At 39.4% G+C, this 19,510-nt stretch overlaps 1 protein-coding gene across 3 annotated transcripts in view; it reads right to left on the bottom strand.

Moving 5' to 3' along the window:
• Positions 1–4,853: 4,853 nt before the first annotated feature.
• The window catches only part of LOC124635562 (serine/threonine protein kinase OSK1-like), a 44,253-nt gene continuing 29,596 nt past the window's right edge, over positions 4,854–19,510 (bottom strand). For all 3 annotated transcript variants that reach the window (XM_047171482.1, XM_047171483.1, XM_047171481.1), the window contains exons 5-8: positions 10,101–10,242; positions 8,304–8,503; positions 7,235–7,387; positions 4,854–6,536 (exon numbers count right to left, since the gene is read on the bottom strand). In XM_047171482.1, coding sequence (XP_047027438.1) covers positions 5,348–6,536; positions 7,235–7,387; positions 8,304–8,503; positions 10,101–10,242 — 1,684 coding nt within the window. In that variant the 3' untranslated portion in view covers positions 4,854–5,347. The remainder of the gene's footprint in view (positions 6,537–7,234; positions 7,388–8,303; positions 8,504–10,100; positions 10,243–19,510) is intronic.

Genomic DNA, 19,510 nt, shown 5'->3' with positions numbered 1-19,510 from the left:
AGAGATGCAAGAACAAAAGCAAAATTGATTTCATTTTCTAATAGTAATTAACAAAAACATTGCGATACTTCTTAATAACAATAGTAACAAAAATATAGACATTAATCAGCTGGATTAATTAAATAATCGAGATAACTTGCTACTTCTATTTAGTGGGTATCTTTCCCTTCTGTAAAAATGGGCAAATGTATTGCCTGATCGCCAATTACCCTTTGCTAATATATCGTCCAAAAGTATATTGTCAACACAGATTTTGACGCTACCGCCGAGTGGAAGCTTCCTGGGGTTGTAGTTATTCCTGCCTCTTTTAACAATGTCTTAATCCACCCGCATCATCGTTCGGGTGCCTGCCTTTGGTTGGCCTCTAACGGATATAAATAAATTTAAGGAATTAGCCGATGTCCGTCTATCTTCTAACAAGGCTTTAGTCTTTCTGACCCAATACACTGGACTTAGATTTATATTTTCCTGATTATCCATCAAACAACAACCCGACTGCCTATGACTAGAACTGTCGGTCTTAGAGCCAAAGACTGGCCATAAGATTAAATTATCTTTGTTGTTTTTGAAATGTTCTGGGTCTATTGCAAGCAAGGAAAGATCATGGACTCGCCTTTCCGAAACAAGCTAGCAAAAGAAAGAGCAGCAGTGTGCCTGGAAGTTGCAAATGGATTATTCTCGTCTACGTTTACTGCACTTAAGTAGGTTACCAATTGGTCATTATTCCAGATGGACGGCTTCCCGGGGAACAGGTTTGCTCAGCGCTATTGATTTTAAATTGTGTCCGACTAGAACGTGTGAACCTAGCTCTCCAGTGGTTTCTGCATTGCATAGTGTAGCTATAACTGACTTGTGTAATAAAATAGTATTGTATGTTAGTTTATTTACTATGTGTAAGTCTGCTAAAAATTGGGTAAGTATAGGTCCAAATAGGGATTCAAGGATTCATAGGATCCAATTTCATACTTTTCGCCCCAATTTAACCATCGACTCCAAGCTGATTGATAAGTGTTGCGTGTGGATTGAAGAAGACTTCAGTCGGAGAGACTCCTTGTCCCTCCCCCCCCCCATTTCCCTGACCTTGGCAGGGGGTATCCCCGTTGCTGTGTCTATCGGTTTCTGCTCGAGGTTCATCAGTGTGTAGGGTACTGCTAATGATCGGGACTTCAAATCTGCTCGCCAAAATACCTGGTGCCACCGAAGGAACTACTATGAGATTAACTCCCGTTCCTGAATTGAGATGACTGAGGACCTACGGTATAAGGTAAGGTGGCGGTAATACCCATGCTAGCGGGTAAGTCAAAACTTGAGAAAAAGGCATCGTGGAACCCCGCTTTCGGGTCCTTCAGATCTAGGGGCACGTAGTACACAACTATGTGTCCCTGGGCTCGCTTCGAGGCAAGTAGGTCCACTGCTGATACAAGATGCCACTCCGGTGGAGGTTTGTGTCGGGAGAGATGGTCTGCCTGACTGTTGAATAGGGCTGGTATATGATTCACGACGTGATAGATTTGATACAGCTCAAGATAACTGAATACTCTGTACGTCAAGTTCGGTAGGCTCCTTGATCGGGTGCCACCTTGATTTCTTAGATATGACACCACAGTCCCATTTTTGCATTGAAAAATGGCTGTTGATCTCTTTAGCAACTTGCCGTGATTTTCCAGTTAATACTGCGAGCATCTCTTTCAGATCGCAGTGAAAGCCTTTTTCTCACTCGTTCCATGAACCCATTACGGGAGTTCCGTTCAGTTGTGCCCCCATCCTACATCGGAGGCGTCCGTGGTTATAAGGTGACAGGGAAGTGGCGAATGAATATCCAAGGTTTGGTGGCAGCTGACCAGCCACCACTTTAGATCTGCTAAGGCATCTGCTGGTAGGTTCAACATTCTTCTAAGTTTGTCGTGCTGTTTGTCACGTAGTGCGTTTTGTCATTATCTTGTTGATAATGCTTGCGATTTATTCACTTGCCATCCAAAACGTGGTGCAAATGATCCCAAAGTAGGCAAATATATCTTGGTGAGCCACCAGAAAATCGAGATACACAATTATAAGTAACCCTTGAGTTTTCAAAGTTTGAGCCACCCAAATTGGTCACTGTGGCGAAGGTCTTGGGTGCCGTGCTTAAGCCAAATGGTAGGCACGTAATCTGAAGCAGTCTTCTTCTGTATACTAGTCGAAGAACATGTCTGTGACCTCCGGCTACCGGAAGGTAGAAGTAAGCCTGGGCGAGATCCACTTGCACAGCCATTCGTCTTTCTGAAGAAACTCTAGCACCCGAAAAACATTTATTAAACTGAAGGGTTCCGTAATTATGAACTTGTTGAGAACCTTGAGATTGAGTATTGGACGGTTCTTTCCGTCGCCTTTTGGGCACAAGAAACATATTGGAAAGAAAGCTGGCAGAATTTGCAGCTATCAATAGAACTTTTTGTTTTATCATTTGGGATATGACGACATCCATCTCTTTGGACTCTCTGGTCAAATCTGGCATTATCTATCAAAGGTGGCTCTTGGCCAATGGTATGCGATACCCAGTTATTATTTTTGACAAGAAAGGCGGAGCTCCCATTTCTTTCCATTGGTCTTGATATAATGTTAGGCAACCCGCCTGGAAAGTCATAACTTACGTGCCTTGTTGGACGCATCAAAGTCCGCCTGCGGTCCTGGACGCTTTCTGTTTCCTCTGTTGGACATGGTTCCTATTGTAATTTACTCGTGATATCCCAAGGGAGCTTTTAGAGTTTTGCGTCACACGCCATTCAGCGTGAGTGTGATTACCATTTCCCTTCGAGGGAAGGTTATAATGGCGACTCTTCGAAAGTCGATCCAAAAAGCCACCCTGCGAGGGTAGATTGCAATGATGGTACGACCCGCAACATGCATGATTGGTACCCTGCGAGGGTCCGTGATAATGAGCCGACCCCTGCGGGGGGTGGCTAGTATACTTACTGGTCCCTGCTTTGTAATGATGCTGCGACTCGCAAAATGCAAGATTGGTACCCTGCGCGGGTCCGTGATAATGAAACGACCCCTGTGGGGGGTGGCTAGTATACTTACTGGTCCCCACTTTGTAATGATGCTGCGTCTCGCAACATGCAAGATTGGTACCCTGCGCGGGTCCGTGAAAATGAGCCAACCCCTGTGGGGGGTGGCTAACATACTTACTGGCAGTCTTAGGCGGAGCGTACCAAGTCTTTCAAGGCCGAAAAGCATCACACGCCGAGATAATGAGCCGACCCCTACGGGGGGTGGCTAACAGACTTACTGGCAGTCCGAGGGGAGCGTACCAAGTCTTTCAAGGCCGAAAAGCATCACACGCCGAGATAATGAGCCGACCCCTACGGGGGGTGGCTAACAGACTTACTGGCAGTCCGAGGGGAGCGTACCAAGTCTTTCAAGGCCGAAAACCATCACACGCCGTGATAATGAGCCGACCCCCATGGGAGGTGGCTAACAGACTTACTGGTAGTCCGAGGGGAGCGTACCAAGTCTTTCAAGGCCGAAAAGCTTTCTTGACACCATCAGCCCTCTTCAAGTGCGGTAGTGATCAGTCCGAACTAAGGAGATGCTGGTTGGACCGCACCTCACACCATTCTTTTTTGTCAAACCGTTGAACGCCTTGCAGGATTGAACTAGGGCCACAGGTGCCTTAGGAACTTCGGGCTTGCTTTCTTTTCCATAGTCACGTGCACGGGCTGTGGTAGCTTTATTATTTACCGCATCTGTATTTGCTTTATAAGTCACTCATTCTGAAAACAAATTACTGAAAAAAAAAAGTACACGGAAGAAACTCGTGACAAAAAAGGGGTAGATGTACAAAATATTAACACTTGATTTCGCAAAATCGAATATCGAACGGTAAAACCGTTAACAAATTGTATAAAATATTATAAACTCACCTGTGTTCTGCGAGAGCACTGAGTTTATTTTTCAACGAAATACTACAGCGGTTGGTTAGACAACCTTCTCGGGCGGAAAACAAGACGCCAATGACGAACTGTGGCCGCCGAGAACACTCGTCGCCTCCTGCCTGGTGGGGAGTGAAACTGGTCGGTGTGCGAGAGAGATGCAAGATATGGGGTAGAAAAGGACGGAGATAAAAGCGGAAAACACGTAGGTGCCTATCTCAAACTAGTAAGCTTCAAATAACGGTCAAGAATTTAATACAAAGTTTAATCAGCCTCAGACGCATAGCACGCTAAAATATGAAAAGCAAGTTTTTTTTAATGATGGCAATTGAGAAATCAACTATATTAGTAACCGTTTGGTAGGAACTTTTAAAACTATATAGGTATCTAAGTAATTTTGTGTCCAAAATAATTCCTAATTCGTCCTGCATTCCTAGAACAACACTGCCCAATTATCTCAAAAACTAAAAACGAAACTCTAATCAATTTTCTCCATTCTTCTTGTCAACTTTTTCATCATGGTGGTCTTCAAATTTCGCGCCCATTCTCTTTAGAGCAATGACAGCTGACACTGCTTTGGCCCAACGTTTTTTGATGACGTAACGTTTGAGTTTCGACTTGGTCACATGGAGTTCTGTGCAGAGAGCTGACTGGATCAGCCAGGGGTGGGTCAGGGTTGAAGACGCTGAGAGACGGTCACTGTGAAAGGTTTCATGTTATTTTGTGGAGTGCGGAATAAATATGGGTCACATAGAACCATAGAATAAATTTAGAACGAAAAGGCGGGAAAAAAGTGTTGGGTTGCCAGTATTTTTTGGAATAAAACAACAGATTTTTTAATAAAGCCTTATATTTTAACAACATACGTATAGCAATAACAATAAATTACATTTATAATACAAAGTTATACATAAGTACAGATAAGGAACAATCATAATTTAAGTTTATACCCCCTACTTTTCGAAAACATGTCTTATTTACAAAGAAAAATATAAATATTACCAAAATGTGTTCAATATGTTGATATAATTCGTTCTCAGTCTTGAATCTAAATCTGTTCGTACAATTTTGAAGACTAGATTTTTAGTAATGTCATTTTTATTGCCTTTTATGACTAGCGCATACAAACGGTGATTTACTGAATTGACTAATTTTAATTTTGTTCAATTTTCTCAGCTTATCTTTTATTACCAAACCACTTTTAAACCCATAAAAATTTTTCTTAGGAAAAAAAACGTAAATATAAAACATTTTTTCCGTTTGCAACACAGACTGCCCTCATTAACTACACAACTACTCTCTACGCATTTCATTACCCTGTACTTAATTTATGTATCGAGTCAAACTCGTTTATATGCGCTAAGCTCGTATAAGAACATACTAATCTCATACCTTACTTTGGTAACATAGTGTCATGGCACTTCTCACAACCGGAGTCATTTCGCTACATTTGTTGTCACTTTCTTCCTTTGCGTCTTTTCATCCGAAGTCTGCCTTTGGAAGAATGCGTGGAGACTTGACATGGAAGTTTGTCCCAACTGATTAGAAGGCGACCACTCTAAGGATATTGACTGATGTCTCCCCCCATTTGAAGTTCCTCCTGCCGTTCTCTCCGCCTCAACCTCCTCAGTCTCCCCCCATTTCTCTAAAAGGTGTAAGAGTAAGTCTTTTGTCCGATGCGCGTTGTTCTCATCACCTCTTCTGTAAGGCATCTGTCTACCGTTCTCTGATCCATTTACTAGTTTGTCTATCTTCTCCCTTCGTCTGTCGAATTCTTGGAAGAAGCTGTTTCGTACATCGACTGGCTGGTCTGGCACATCTCGACTCATGTTAGTGACTCGTTTCGATCTATTTGATTTGACCCAAGGCATTTTACTCGTCATAGGTTTCTCTGGTTCTCTCTCCGTTAAGAATGTTGAGGATATTTTCGTTGTTGACTTTGAGGTAAACAGTCTCTTTTCCTTGCCTGCCGCATCGCCATTCGTTATTATCTTCGTGTGCCTGGTTTCCTTCTTGAATCCGTTAGGTAATTTTTCTTCTTTGGTCGACTTAGTTTCCGTAACGTTTTTGTCTACTTCATTCATACTGTTGTTATTAGCGAGATCAGTGTTCATTGTGGATAGCATGTACAAGTGGTCGGATAGTTTCTTTATTTCTTCTGCTAAGTTTTTCCTAACGAGGACATCTTGTTTCTTGTGCAAGAAGCATGTGCTGTCGGAGGCTCGCCTTTCGACGGGGTTGTATTTGGGTGCAGATAGGAAGTTGTGTTCTCTGAGTGGGGGCGGATCGAGATCGTCTTCATCGAAGACTACATCGGGGGAGCTGCTGAGGGAACTTCTAGGGGAAGGCGAGCATCCTCCGATGGAGGATCGCTCACAGTTGCCGTTGGCGAGGCTAGTGATTTCGTGCGCTTGGTTGTCGAAGACGTATGGTGAGTTGGGGTGCTCGCTCCAGCGCTCGACGAAGAGTCGCAGGTTGTCCTTGGCGACGTCGAGCGGGTTCTTGGCGTCGGGGCTGGAGGCGGGCTGCGACAGGTTGGGCGGACGGCGCGGGGCGTGCGGCGCGGGGGGCGGGCGGCGCGTCAGCCAGGGGTGACGGAGGCACTCCGTGGCGCCCGGCCGCGACCTGCGACAAAGACCCTTGTTACTAGCGCCCAACACCGACACAACTGTTACAGGACAGGGTGACCTCACTACTCTACGGAAGCTTAGACAAGTGATTGGAAGTGCCCAACTACGCTGTCGTGGGATGCAAGTGGGAATGCGTGCATAGTGTAGAGATAGAAGTATCAGAAAGTTTTAATGTGTTAGTTTGTATTGATAGATTGTCCTAGAATGTAGGTAAAATTCAGAGGGGTGATAGTCTAGTGTGCTGTACAGATCTACAACTACTTATCTATATGTACAGGGTTAGAACAGAAAACTAAATAGTTATTAGAACATTCTACTTCGTGCAAATGTTTATGTAATGTTAGTTACTAGTGTTGGAAAAACGAGTAACAAGGGTTCTTTATCGTCAGGCTGTATTTACACAGCTTTAGAATAACCGCGTTTTTGAACGTAACGGATTTGAAAGGTAACGAGGTTTTTTTTAAAGGTAAAGGTATTTTACACGCATTTTGAACTAAGGTTCTTAAAGAAAATATTTTGTACAACTTAATTAAGGCCTGAACCTTTCGCAAGACCGTAGACTCATAAGCAGCCTAGTTTAAACAAAAATCTAGGACCATTATTTCAAATTTGAGTTATTGACAAAAAGATCAGGCCAGGGGCATGTAGCCCTAGAAATATTCACAACAGATAGTAGTCAAGCAAGAAACTTACTCTTTGTCCTTGACAAGAAGTTTCTGGATGAAGTCCTTGGCGTCATCGGAGATCTCATTGAAGGCTTCATCATCGAAGTCGTATTTGGCCACAGTGACGTTCGCCATTGTTTCTATATCCGTCTCCCCCATGAATGGTGATAGACCTGATAGCCTGTAAAGGGATGGCAAAAAATTAGAATCATGGCTGATTTACATTGAGTCAGTAACTGACGTCAGTCCACTGACAAGTCAGTGCTGACCCGGCACTGCCATCGTGTAAATTGATTTGAAGTTAGCACAGTACTACTGACGAAACACTGACACTACACTGACTTCGTGTAAATAGCACGCGTCAGTTTTCGGCGCCTACACTGACGTCAGTTACTGACTCAATGTAAATCAGCCTTCAGTTTTAGTTGTAGATACCTGGAGTTTTTGGGGATTCCAGTAACTTTTGGGGAGTATGAGGAAAGATAGGCAAATTCTGGAAGTTCGCTCATAGGTGTCTCAATGTTTTCATGATGAAGACATTGAAGGCCTGTTTGAAAGTCGTATTGAGCCAAGGATAGAAGGATACTTTAACAGATTATCTTTTTTCCTCAATGGCATATACAACATGTAACGTAATTAACGCACACCCTCAAACACCCCAATTAGAATATTATGTTATAATCATAAGACATACACTGAATTTTTAATTTAACATGTATATGCATTGTTATTTACTAAATTAGTTATACCAATTCTTAGAGAACTTTTTGGTCATACTACTACGCACGCAAGTATCGCGCCGCGCGCCGCTCGTCTCGACACAACATAACGAAACTACGGAAAAAGCCGACAATACACGAAGTCTTATTACTTTGAGTTACGGTCTATTTGAATTTGTTTTGACTGTACAGGGTTATATAATATGACAATAATTTTCGTAGTTTTAATTATTTTTGGAAAAAAAAATTACCTATATTAAAAATGTTATAAATCGATTCAGTAAACGATTCTGAACAAACTAATTTCAGGATGTGCGTTAATTAAGTTACATGTTGTATATTTGGCACATTTTATTCTACAAAGGAGAGGATACTTACAGTACATAACAGATGACTCCCACAGACCACATATCAGTGCCATAGCCTATCTGGTCGAAGTTCACCACTTCCGGAGCCACGAACTCAGGAGTTCCAAATAAGACCTGCAGTTTCTTCTCAGGGTCGTAGAACCTGGCCAGACCGAAGTCTATGATCTTGATGCGGTTGCCCTGCTTTGTTAGGCAGAGGATATTTTCTGGCTGTAAGAGAAATTAAGAATGAGAAACTTTGATAAAAGTTGGCGGGGAGCATACCGTCTAAAGTAATTTATCGGTATTTCTTTAAGTCTCAAGAATACTCAATGGAGGAAACTATTATCAACTCCCTAAATTATCAGCATGGGAATTCGTGATGGGGATAATCATGTGTTACGTAAATACCGGTCTAGTGCCTGATCTCTCTCCGGTCATGTCAGATTGCCGTCCCATCGGGCTATGAGAGTGAGGGAATAGTGAGTGCACTTATATCTGCGCCAATGTTTGAGCACTATAATACCTATGTCCTGCGCAGCTGGCTGATCTCCTCGGAGAGATCTGCAGCCAGGACCGACTATCGGTCTGGACGCCATTATTAATCATGTATTGTGTCTGTAGATGCATTTAGCTAACTTCGTATAATTAGTTGGAAAGGAACACGTCGATCTTAATTATTAACGAGTGCCAACTTTTATATCTTCCACTCTCACAAATGCACCTATGAGAGTGTCTAAACAGACTTCAAAGTAAATAAAGAATTATGCAATCATCGCAGGTATGCTATTAAATTATACCTACTCCCGAATCAAAAGCTTCAGGCAAAAACAAAAATAAAGACAAATATTTCTGCAATGGTTCCGACAGATGACAGAAATACGAATATTCAAAATACAACGACGTCTTCAAATAAACGAACTGGCCGGTAATCGTAAAAGTCGCGCGCTTTTTTCCGCCATTTTGATATATTAGTTGGCTGCGGACCAAAATGGCGGGACCGCAACAGCTGAACAATGTAATCGTTTCTTTATTTACTTTATTATATTGTACAAACTGAGTTACGTCTGTATTTATTGTTGGAGTCAAGGGTGAACCGATTTCGCATTTCCTCGAGACTTTTATATTGGTCTTTTATTTGATTACTCCTCGCCAAGAACAAGATGAACCGTCAACATATTTCACTACTTTTTTACCCAATTTCTTTCTTTATAGTGATGTCTAGTCTTACTTAGAGATTTTAATTTTCTAAGCGATTAATATCGAAACTGTTCGTCTATATCCTTAGACCTTAATTTACCCAACATGAGTAATGAGGTATAGGTAATGAACTTGTGTATATGACGAAATATCGAAAGATCCTTCTCACATGACATCATTCCACAATTTAGTCATGCAATTACAAAATCCTGCGCATTCAACTTAGTCGCAATTATTCCGATACGTCACTTTTTCAACGTTTAGAAGATCACGTATCCAATGTCCAATATGTGGGTCGTAAGTGGTTTATTTTTAATTCTTGCATAATATTGCCATTGCAATAAGTAGGTAAGTACCTATTCAATTCGTAATGTTCCAACAATCTTTTTAAATTACCTTTCCGGTCCCGAAAAGCCTAAGCCAATGTCTCATTAAAACCCGTTTGGGTTCCATTCAATTCTTTGCCCTCAAGGGTTTGCAGGGTCAAAGATAATTTCAAACTACTGACCTCACGTTATAGTCTAAAAATCAAACCACCAGCTTCGGGTCCTGAATAATATTCACGTCAAGTCGAGTAACTACTTACTATCCTATATATCTCTGGTTACTGGTAACTTCTGCTACATACCTTCATATCCAGATGCAAGATGTTCTGCCGGTGCACGAACTCGATGCCCTCACATATCTGCCTCATGAAGACCGTGCAAGCACGCTCAGTCAGCACGAAGTCCTCATCTATTACGCGCTCAAACAGCTCTCCGCCGGTAATGCTGAAAATAAAACGGATAGTATTCAATAAAGTGTCATATAATTTAGAAATTATGCTGTAAATAAAAGAGATGATATGAAATAAAGTGTCATATTCAAAATTATTGTAGTTTAGCGGGTGCTAGAAATATTGCGGACAGTATTTTAGAATTTGTTAAAAGGTGATAAATAATGTCTTGTTGAGTGCCTATGTTTTCAGCGGGAGCTTGAAGTCTCGAGATTATTGCTTTTGTTTATATTATACCAGTAGATGCCATACTACTACTATACACATATTTAGACCAAACAGCCGTTACATATTGTAAACAACATGTTATAACATCATATAACCACCATCTACGTTCGTCCCACATCGTCACCCCCACGTAACCCAAAATATCCAGATGAACATCATGACGTTGAGGATGGACAAACAAACACAGTTTACTATGTATGTAAACGCCTATTAACCGGCGTTGAACACAGGCCTCGTAAAACCGTCACAAACTACGGATAATTACATCAGTAACGAAACAGGTGATAGCATTCGTGCGTAAAATGTGGGCGAAACAAAACATCTATACATCGAACTGAAGAGTTAATTTTTACGAACGCGCTAATCCCAGGAACTATTGGACCAATTTGTTTATTATTTTCATGATACATAGCCCTTAACGAGGATGCTATAGGCAATTTTTTTTCTAGGTATATAGAGAGGTTTCCACAGGACGCGAAAGAAACCGCTACCGGAATTTATAGAATTGAACTTCAAGTTAAGCCTACAATACGATGTTCACTTTCTTGCTTATCATCATAAGCATGTACGTGTAACGCGTACGGTGTAATGCTTGTTGCCAGATGACCAAACGTGCAATTTGGCTAGCTCCAAAAATTTCTCATTCATACAGAGTTACACCTTACACCCAGCCTTGCTCTCACCGGTTGCTACATGACAGGGTTACTTGTCTTACATTATTGGACAGTCTTCAATATCTATAAGATGTCCATTAACCATTCAGGGTATTAGTCATATCTGGACTTCTCCCAATTTGACTACACCATCAGGGTTTCCGCATCCGCATTAGCTAAAGATAATTCTAAAGATAGGACTTCCAATTTAGCAGTAATTTACAATAGAATGCACGTTGAAGCCACGAAAGGGGAAGAGAATGCATTATCAATACAAAGTGCATTTGTTATCACAAGGCCGGTATGACCGGCCAGGCTTAAGAATGAGTGTGGTGAAATCATGCAATGCGATTATCTTCATATACAATAGAATTCCTTTCGAATTATAATTGTGTTTCTATCTATCAAACAACAACAAATACCCACATAATACGTTTTGTAAACAGACGTAACACGAAAACACTCTTTTTGTTAATATAGATAAACAAAATTGTACAGCTAAAGCTTCGGGTAAGGTTGCCAAAAAAATAAGATGATCGAAATTAGCATCGACGTGTGCGTTGGCGCCAAAATAAACTTAAATAGAGGTGTTGAAGGTTGATGTCAAGCCGTTTATTTCGTGTTTATCGATGTACAGGCTTAAACAGTCGTTAGCTGTTCCATGAGAAGCATAAAATGTGGTATTTTTGATTCGATATCTGTGGCATTGTCAGTTTAAAGAGTCCAGTGTAGGAGGCATTCCGCGGTCACCAACCCGATGGCATCGTCATTATCTCTTTTTGGGAGATATCTCAGAACCCCCGACATTTCAAACTCCAAATCCAGAATGACCATTAAATCGCCCTAAGCTGCCTTAATGCATTCTTGGGGCCACATTCCTGGGCCAAAAACCAGTCTGTAATCTTCCTTTACTTGGTTGTAACGTTTTGACTTTAAAATGGTGTACCAATGTTCCGTATGGTCGTCACGATGCTATTTCGACCACGTCCTTTGAATACACGTGTTCGTATACATTAATAGTGGTTTAGTAATGTCTCAGAAAGGCGAATAACTGTTATTTTAGCGATGACCGAGTCTCTTTGTGTGTGCAATGTTATTAACGAGACAGGATTTTTCATGATTCACGATTTTTTGGGCAATTATTTTTGCAGGAGGCGGTTTGTTAAAAATTCCAGACTTTACGTTTTAAACACTGTTCATTATAATTTTTTTCGCGAATATTTGGCAGTCTATCAAACTGAAAATTACATTGTTCGCAGACCACCAATACAGCCTCATTTATATGAAATACCACCTAGTTCTCTACGTAAACCCTCAGAACAGTTTAGACAATAGGTGTAACAGCGAAATTGCCGATAAATCTCGACCGCTTTTGAGCGAATGTCGACGTTTGGCACACTTTCACTCAAGTCCTGGTCAGAGCTTTTTGTTGCATATTGGTTCATGCCTTCACAGCTGTTTAGAGGTCAAATGTTTTATGACTACTGTTTTGAATGACTGTTGAAAGCTGAATGGATGAATATTACGGGAATATTTGAAGCAGTTGGAAACGTCTTCCATAGTTTGAGTGCCAAGTTTAAAAATTCATTGCATTTGCAGTAACACGTTCAGCAATTTTGTCATAAAACTGCAAACGGTTGTTTAAAATTATAGATACGGCGTACTCCTTTATGCATTGTACGAGTTTATATCTTTACTAATATTTGCAAGAGTATACGTCTGTGTGTTCCTACCAAAATGATTTAAGAACTTTGGTACACATAGAGATGTAGAACTTAAGAAAGTACATATGCTACTTTTTATCCGATTATGGGAAGAAGTTCCTTCGGGATGCGGGTGGAACCGTGTCGAACAACTAGTTTAGATATAAATCTACGTGACTGGTAAGTGTCTACCATACATAAACTACCAAACTACGATCTATCTTAACGCAATATCTATCAACGTCAAATCCAAAGCAATCCTGCGATGAGCTCATACCCCAAAAACAATACAGGATACAATTAATCCAGCCAGCCTTGAGCATTCAACAGAAGATTCCATTCAATGCGCGAAAACTGGCAACTAGATGACGAAACACAAACAATTTGCGGTTTCTCTTGTGGAAAACTTACGTGCGTAATCGGGAAGACATAACAAATAAGTTATACAATTGATTCAGATCCAGGATCCCAATAAATCCATGCTGTTCAAGTATTCAGTTATTCGGTCACGTTGCACAGGGTTGCCAGATTCGAAATGTAACGTGATGATGGTAGGAATGCTTGATATATTGCTTTGGTATAAACCGTGCATTGGCTTCTACTAATAATAGATTCGACTCGTGGGTGGCGTTATGAAACAAATTATATCTATCAGAGTGTCAATGTAGTTTCTCGAACTGTCTCCATTAATTTTACAGATCTCCGTCCAAATATACATATTAAATGTTTGTGTTAGGATATTCAACGGGTAAATCAACGGGGGCCCTATTACTAAGACTTCCGTAAAGTCCAGTACTGGTCTTTTATTTTGCCAAATTACGTCAAATATGGGTAAAATAATTTGGTGAATCAAGTGGGCATCCCAATAAAATCGTCTCAAAAGCAGTCAGCCGTCGAAATACATATTAAAACAACGACATTAATTATTATTACGTGCTACGATTCAGCTGTGATTTGCACAAGTGCTTTTCATTCCATACGTACAGACACCGTGCAGGAATGTTGTCTGATGCCAAGAGAAACAAATGGTGGAAATGCCCAATTTTATTACAGCTTCAAGAAGACGTTTTTTATTGATAATTTTGTTTAAGTATCTGGTTAGGTTTTAAAACTGATAGATGATTTGCGAAGGTTAATCAGGCCGCGCCGGCGAGACTGGCCAAATTCTTTCCTTGAACGAATTCCTGAATTATTTGTTCTTTTTGGGACCGCGACGACCCTGATTCTCCCGCCGACCTATGCGCGTCTTACAGAGCATCAACGTCAAATTATTCCGTTTTTACTTTACCAACGTTATGTTTACTTCTCGAGTTTTAACGTCATCTATCTATTCGTTTTAAATTTAGAATGTTTGAATGGGGAGAAACGTCAACAGCTGATTCTGCGCTCGATTTTGTTTTTTACAGTGACGTCATAGTTTGTTAAGGTTTTCGCGTTTATTACTTGCTCCGTATAGTTTTGACGTACGAAGGAGTGTTAGGCGAATAGTTCTTATATGTAAACAGTTTATGCTGTTACACAAGATAAACAAAATAGTGAGAAAGTCCGTTTTTGCTTAACGTCATTAAGAGGCAACTAATGTACGTTAGCACGTAGTTATAAACAAAGTTAACGGCTCTGATGATCAATCAAAGTCATAATAGCAATATCTGTTTACATTGAGTGTTCTTGTGACGATCAGTAGACAACGCTTAGATATCGAAAGTTTGACTTTCTCATATTAATCTGACAGCCTTATTCTGCTCACTCTAGTTAACTATAATTAGTATAGTTAGGTTGGTTATCGACTGTAAAGGACAATGGGCAGATTGGTATACCCCACCAATAGCAATGTCATATATATCATTGGATAGGCCTTTTTATGTAGAACAATATTTACTATGACAGCTTTGCTGAAATGTTTGTCCGTTCTGAGATATAGATCAAAAACTGTGCAAAAGTTAGAACTAAGTAATCTATTGATAACTCAAGTTTTTAAAGGAAAATCTAAGAACTATACTTCGGCCGTTCAGAGAATGCGTTCCTGACACCTATCAGTTAGTCACGACTAGTGATGGGCACAACATAACACTGAGTTCGTTACCGTTCCTTCAAAATGAACCGCCGCATTATTTTAAGATTATTTTCGTTTTAAATTGGCGGAATCATTTGTTTTATATTTTAGTTATTTAAGTGGAAACCAAAAAAAGGTAATATTCATATAATAAAATTGTTTTATTTATTCTTTGTTACAAGTACATTGAATTGAATGTGCGAACAGAATATTAATCAGACTCCGATTTGCTTGAGGAGGTGGTGTCTTCATCATCATCTTCGCCTACATGTATAATTATATTATTATCAATAACAGAATCAATCCTGATATCTCGGTCTAACAAAAGCCGGGTAATCAAATAAAAACAGATCGAAAACACTTGAAAAACGTGGTCTATGCGCACGAAACGACAACGGACGACTGTTTTAGCGTCACAAAATGGCGGCCCATAACGCCATTTGGGGTTACCATTTTTAATCTAAGTATAAAAATGCGGTTTGGTCATAGTTTTATTTTTATATTTCATAAAAGTTATAATTAAGTCTCATAGTCCATTATTTTCCGATTCTTAAAAAGAAAATCAAAACGTATTATTTTATATTATAACTGTATAAGAACAGATTACGATACTTGCCTGTTATTTTTAGCACAGCACTACAAAATATAAACCGCTGACATAACCTTGTAATAGCGCAGTATAGATTTAGAAAAATATTGTTTACCAAGTTATTTGACACTCAGTTTGGCACAAAATTATAACATTCATTGATTATTGATATAATAATGTTTTTTTAATGCTCCTCAATTGTTAAAACGGTAAACAACCAGCAAAAATATTTTTATCGTAACTGCAACGCCATTGCAAAGTTACGTCGTCAGTTCAATCGCGACGTGTCAGGAACGCATTCTCTGAATGGCCGAACTATAGTTTGATGTTAAACTTTTGCGATTTTTGTGAATAATGAGCGTCCCTATGAAGATAGTTAACGTTGTCTCATGGCAGAATTGCATATTTTAGGACAACTGCAGTGCGCATCTAACTTTCACGACAAATCTTCCTTATTTTGTCGATATTCTTTTCAAGCCGGTAAATTATTGTATTACGTAATATTTCGATTTATATTCGTACAAGAAGTTTATATTTGTTGTTATTTTAGGCCCCAATTGGACGTTAGTATCAGGCTGCCCTGAGGGGCAGACAATTTCAGGGAAGGCAGACTATGATAAGACTGTAAACTGGGCTCATCCTCTTGATATCCACTACGTCACAAAAGGGATCCAAGGTATGTTTTTTCACAATCCCAATACTGTAGTTATATATAATTCTTTTAAAGTGTTTTCTTATTTGATTGTACAGGTTGGCCGAAATTGTTAGTGCAAGTTAGTTGTCTCGATTCCATAGGACGCTCTTGGATAGTAGGATATGGTTGCTGTAGCTTACCTGCAGTGCCAGGGCCTCATACGATCGATGTGAACTGCTGGATACCGACTGCAACTTCTATTACTGATAGAATTCGCCAATTTTTCCTTGGTGGATCACATCAACTCATTCAAAGTGATATTGTTATACTTCGGCCGTTCAGAGAATGCGTTCCTGACACCTATCAGTTAGTCACGACTAGTGATGGGCACAACATAACACTGAGTTCGTTACCGTTCCTTCAAAATGAACCGCCGCATTATTTTAAGATTATTTTCGTTTTAAATTGGCGGAATCATTTGTTTTATATTTTAGTTATTTAAGTGGAAACCAAAAAAAGGTAATATTCATATAATAAAATTGTTTTATTTATTCTTTGTTACAAGTACATTGAATTGAATGTGCGAACAGAATATTAATCAGACTCCGATTTGCTTGAGGAGGTGGTGTCTTCATCATCATCTTCGCCTACATGTATAATTATATTATTATCAATAACAGAATCAATCCTGATATCTCGGTCTAACAAAAGCCGGGTAATCAAATAAAAACAGATCGAAAACACTTGAAAAACGTGGTCTATGCGCACGAAACGACAACGGACGACTGTTTTAGCGTCACAAAATGGCGGCCCATAACGCCATTTGGGGTTACCATTTTTAATCTAAGTATAAAAATGCGGTTTGGTCATAGTTTTATTTTTATATTTCATAAAAGTTATAATTAAGTCTTATAGTCCATTATTTTCCAATTCTTAAAAAGAAAATCAAAACGTATTATTTTATATTATAACTGTATAAGAACAGATTACGATACTTGCCTGTTATTTTTAGCACAGCACTACAAAATATAAACCGCTGACATAACCTTGTAATAGCGCAGTATAGATTTAGAAAAATATTGTTTACCAAGTTATTTGACACTCAGTTTGGCACAAAATTATAACATTCATTGATTATTGATATAATAATGTTGTTTTAATGCTCCTCAATTGTTAAAACGGTAAACAACCAGCAAAAATATTTTTATCGTAACTGCAACGCCATTGCAAAGTTACGTCGTCAGTTCAATCGCGACGTGTCAGGAACGCATTCTCTGAATGGCCGAACTATACTAAGTGTAAGTCTTGTATATGAAAGAAAATCAGATTACAGTATTGATTAGCATCAGTTTTAAGATTGTTTGTTATCTATATCTCAGAACGGACAAACAATAGAACAAAGCTGTCATAGTAAATGTTGTACCAGTTAAAAAGACCTATCCAATGATATGTATGACTTTCCTATTGGTGCGGTTTCTCACTACGCCCAACATCCAGTTGGTACAATAAAAGGTTGAAATGCTACATAATAGTAACAATTATGGATCCTAACGGGCACAGTAGTACTTACAAGACTTAAAGTTATTAGTACTTAGATTTTCCTTTAAAAACTTGAGGTATCAATAGATTACTTAGTTCTAACTTTAGCACAGTTTTTGATCTATATCTCAGAACGGACAAACATTTCAGCAAAGCTGTCATAGTAAATCTTGTCCTACATAAAAAGGCCTATCCAATGATATATATGACATTCCTATTGGTGGGGTATACCAGGTCCCATATATTTGTGCCCATTGTCCTTTAATTATAATCAATTCTACGAATTCCACAAGTTTTGGCGCAGAATTTCATATAAATCACGTGAATACTTATTAGTGTTAGTTTCAAATAATCTACCTACACACGGCACGTGTAAGTAAATATGAGCAATTAAACTACAATTTGTGTTATCCTTGAATACACGTAATACGTTTATAAACAGTCGGAGGAAAGTTGCGAGATTTTAATAAAAAAGTTATTTAAAAGAAGCCCGTATTATTGTTAATCATTTTCAGTGAACGCATCCACTTGATATAGGGTTGCCAGATTTAAAAATAAAAAAGTTTAAACGTGGCCAAAGAGGATGTTATATAATTAATTATAGTATTGTGTATGTTGTAGTAATGTATTATTATGTATGGGGTCACATGGTAGAAAGATCGATATTTGGCAAAGCACTTGAAGAAGGAAGATTACTAGACCAGGTAATGCATGATATAGACATGTCAACACTAGGGTACGACGACCGATTGGCAGACTAGATCAATGTTTGTTGTAGGGCTGTGAAGAAAAAAAAATGTTACGGAACTTTTCGTCAATTTTCGACAATACTCGGACAATTCAAGATATATATTGTTTCATAACTTTAGAAAGTGGGCAATATTGTAAATGATAAGCTAGGAGTAAAATAATAACTAAGATTGGGCTATATTAAAAAATCATAGATCTACATTCTAAAACACATTTGATCTGCTCCAAGCCTATCAACGAAAATACCTCTATTTGTCAAGAACTAGAACATTGATAGAAACTTAAAAAAGAAAAAAACCAAAGACAACTGTCAGCCCTATACGCTCCAATAGAATGGCGTCGCGTGGCCCTGCGCCAACTATGCGCCTGCTCGCCACATCTGACGCGGTCTGACGCCACGACTCATTCTGTATCTGTGGAGTACCCGTCGCCATTTACGGGTTACTTTGGCGCGCTTTAGCATCAGGATATGCGTCACGGAATACAAAGACGATATTCATAAGTAAATTGACAGTTCCAGATTCAAACTTGAGGAAAGAGAGGCCATTTAAACCGTTTTAAGAGCAATAAGAGCTATGCAACCTTCTTTTTTCTTTGAACGTTCGACTGGTTTTTTTTGGGGACAGATTAAGGCCTATTTTTGGTGAGGTGTTTAATTTATGAGGAATTTTAATTAGGCCGTGATAGCTAGAGAACCTGTTGAGGATGTAATTTACAGCCCGTTGATAGAGTTAATTAAGGTAAAAATAGTTTGGGACCTTCTGATTAAAATGATGTGCTTACAAAAGAAATGGAGGCAGAGGTTTTAATAAAGCTTTTAAATCAGCCTTGAATCACGGATATGTAACCTGACCATCATACCAAAAAGTATTTTGATATTACATCGCTTAATATGTCCAAAAACTTCCTCAACTCCCCGAATATGGGTATCTCCAAAAAACTCGTTGACAAACGTTATGACTGGCTGTCTAGCTCTAACTAAGCGATTCCAGACTTTGTGGCTAACCGCACACCAGCCGATAAGTTAACCTCATGTTTACTTAACTGTTAACTGTACAATCGTCTTACTTTCCAATAGTAAAGTAATACTCTGCAGTTCTGACTCATCACTGCA

Source organism: Helicoverpa zea, chromosome 13, assembly GCF_022581195.2.
Source record: "Helicoverpa zea isolate HzStark_Cry1AcR chromosome 13, ilHelZeax1.1, whole genome shotgun sequence".
NCBI lineage: Eukaryota > Metazoa > Arthropoda > Insecta > Lepidoptera > Noctuidae > Helicoverpa > Helicoverpa zea.
The sequence above is the reverse complement of the archived record's forward strand: the minus strand, read 5'-3'. Positions and strand labels throughout refer to the sequence as shown.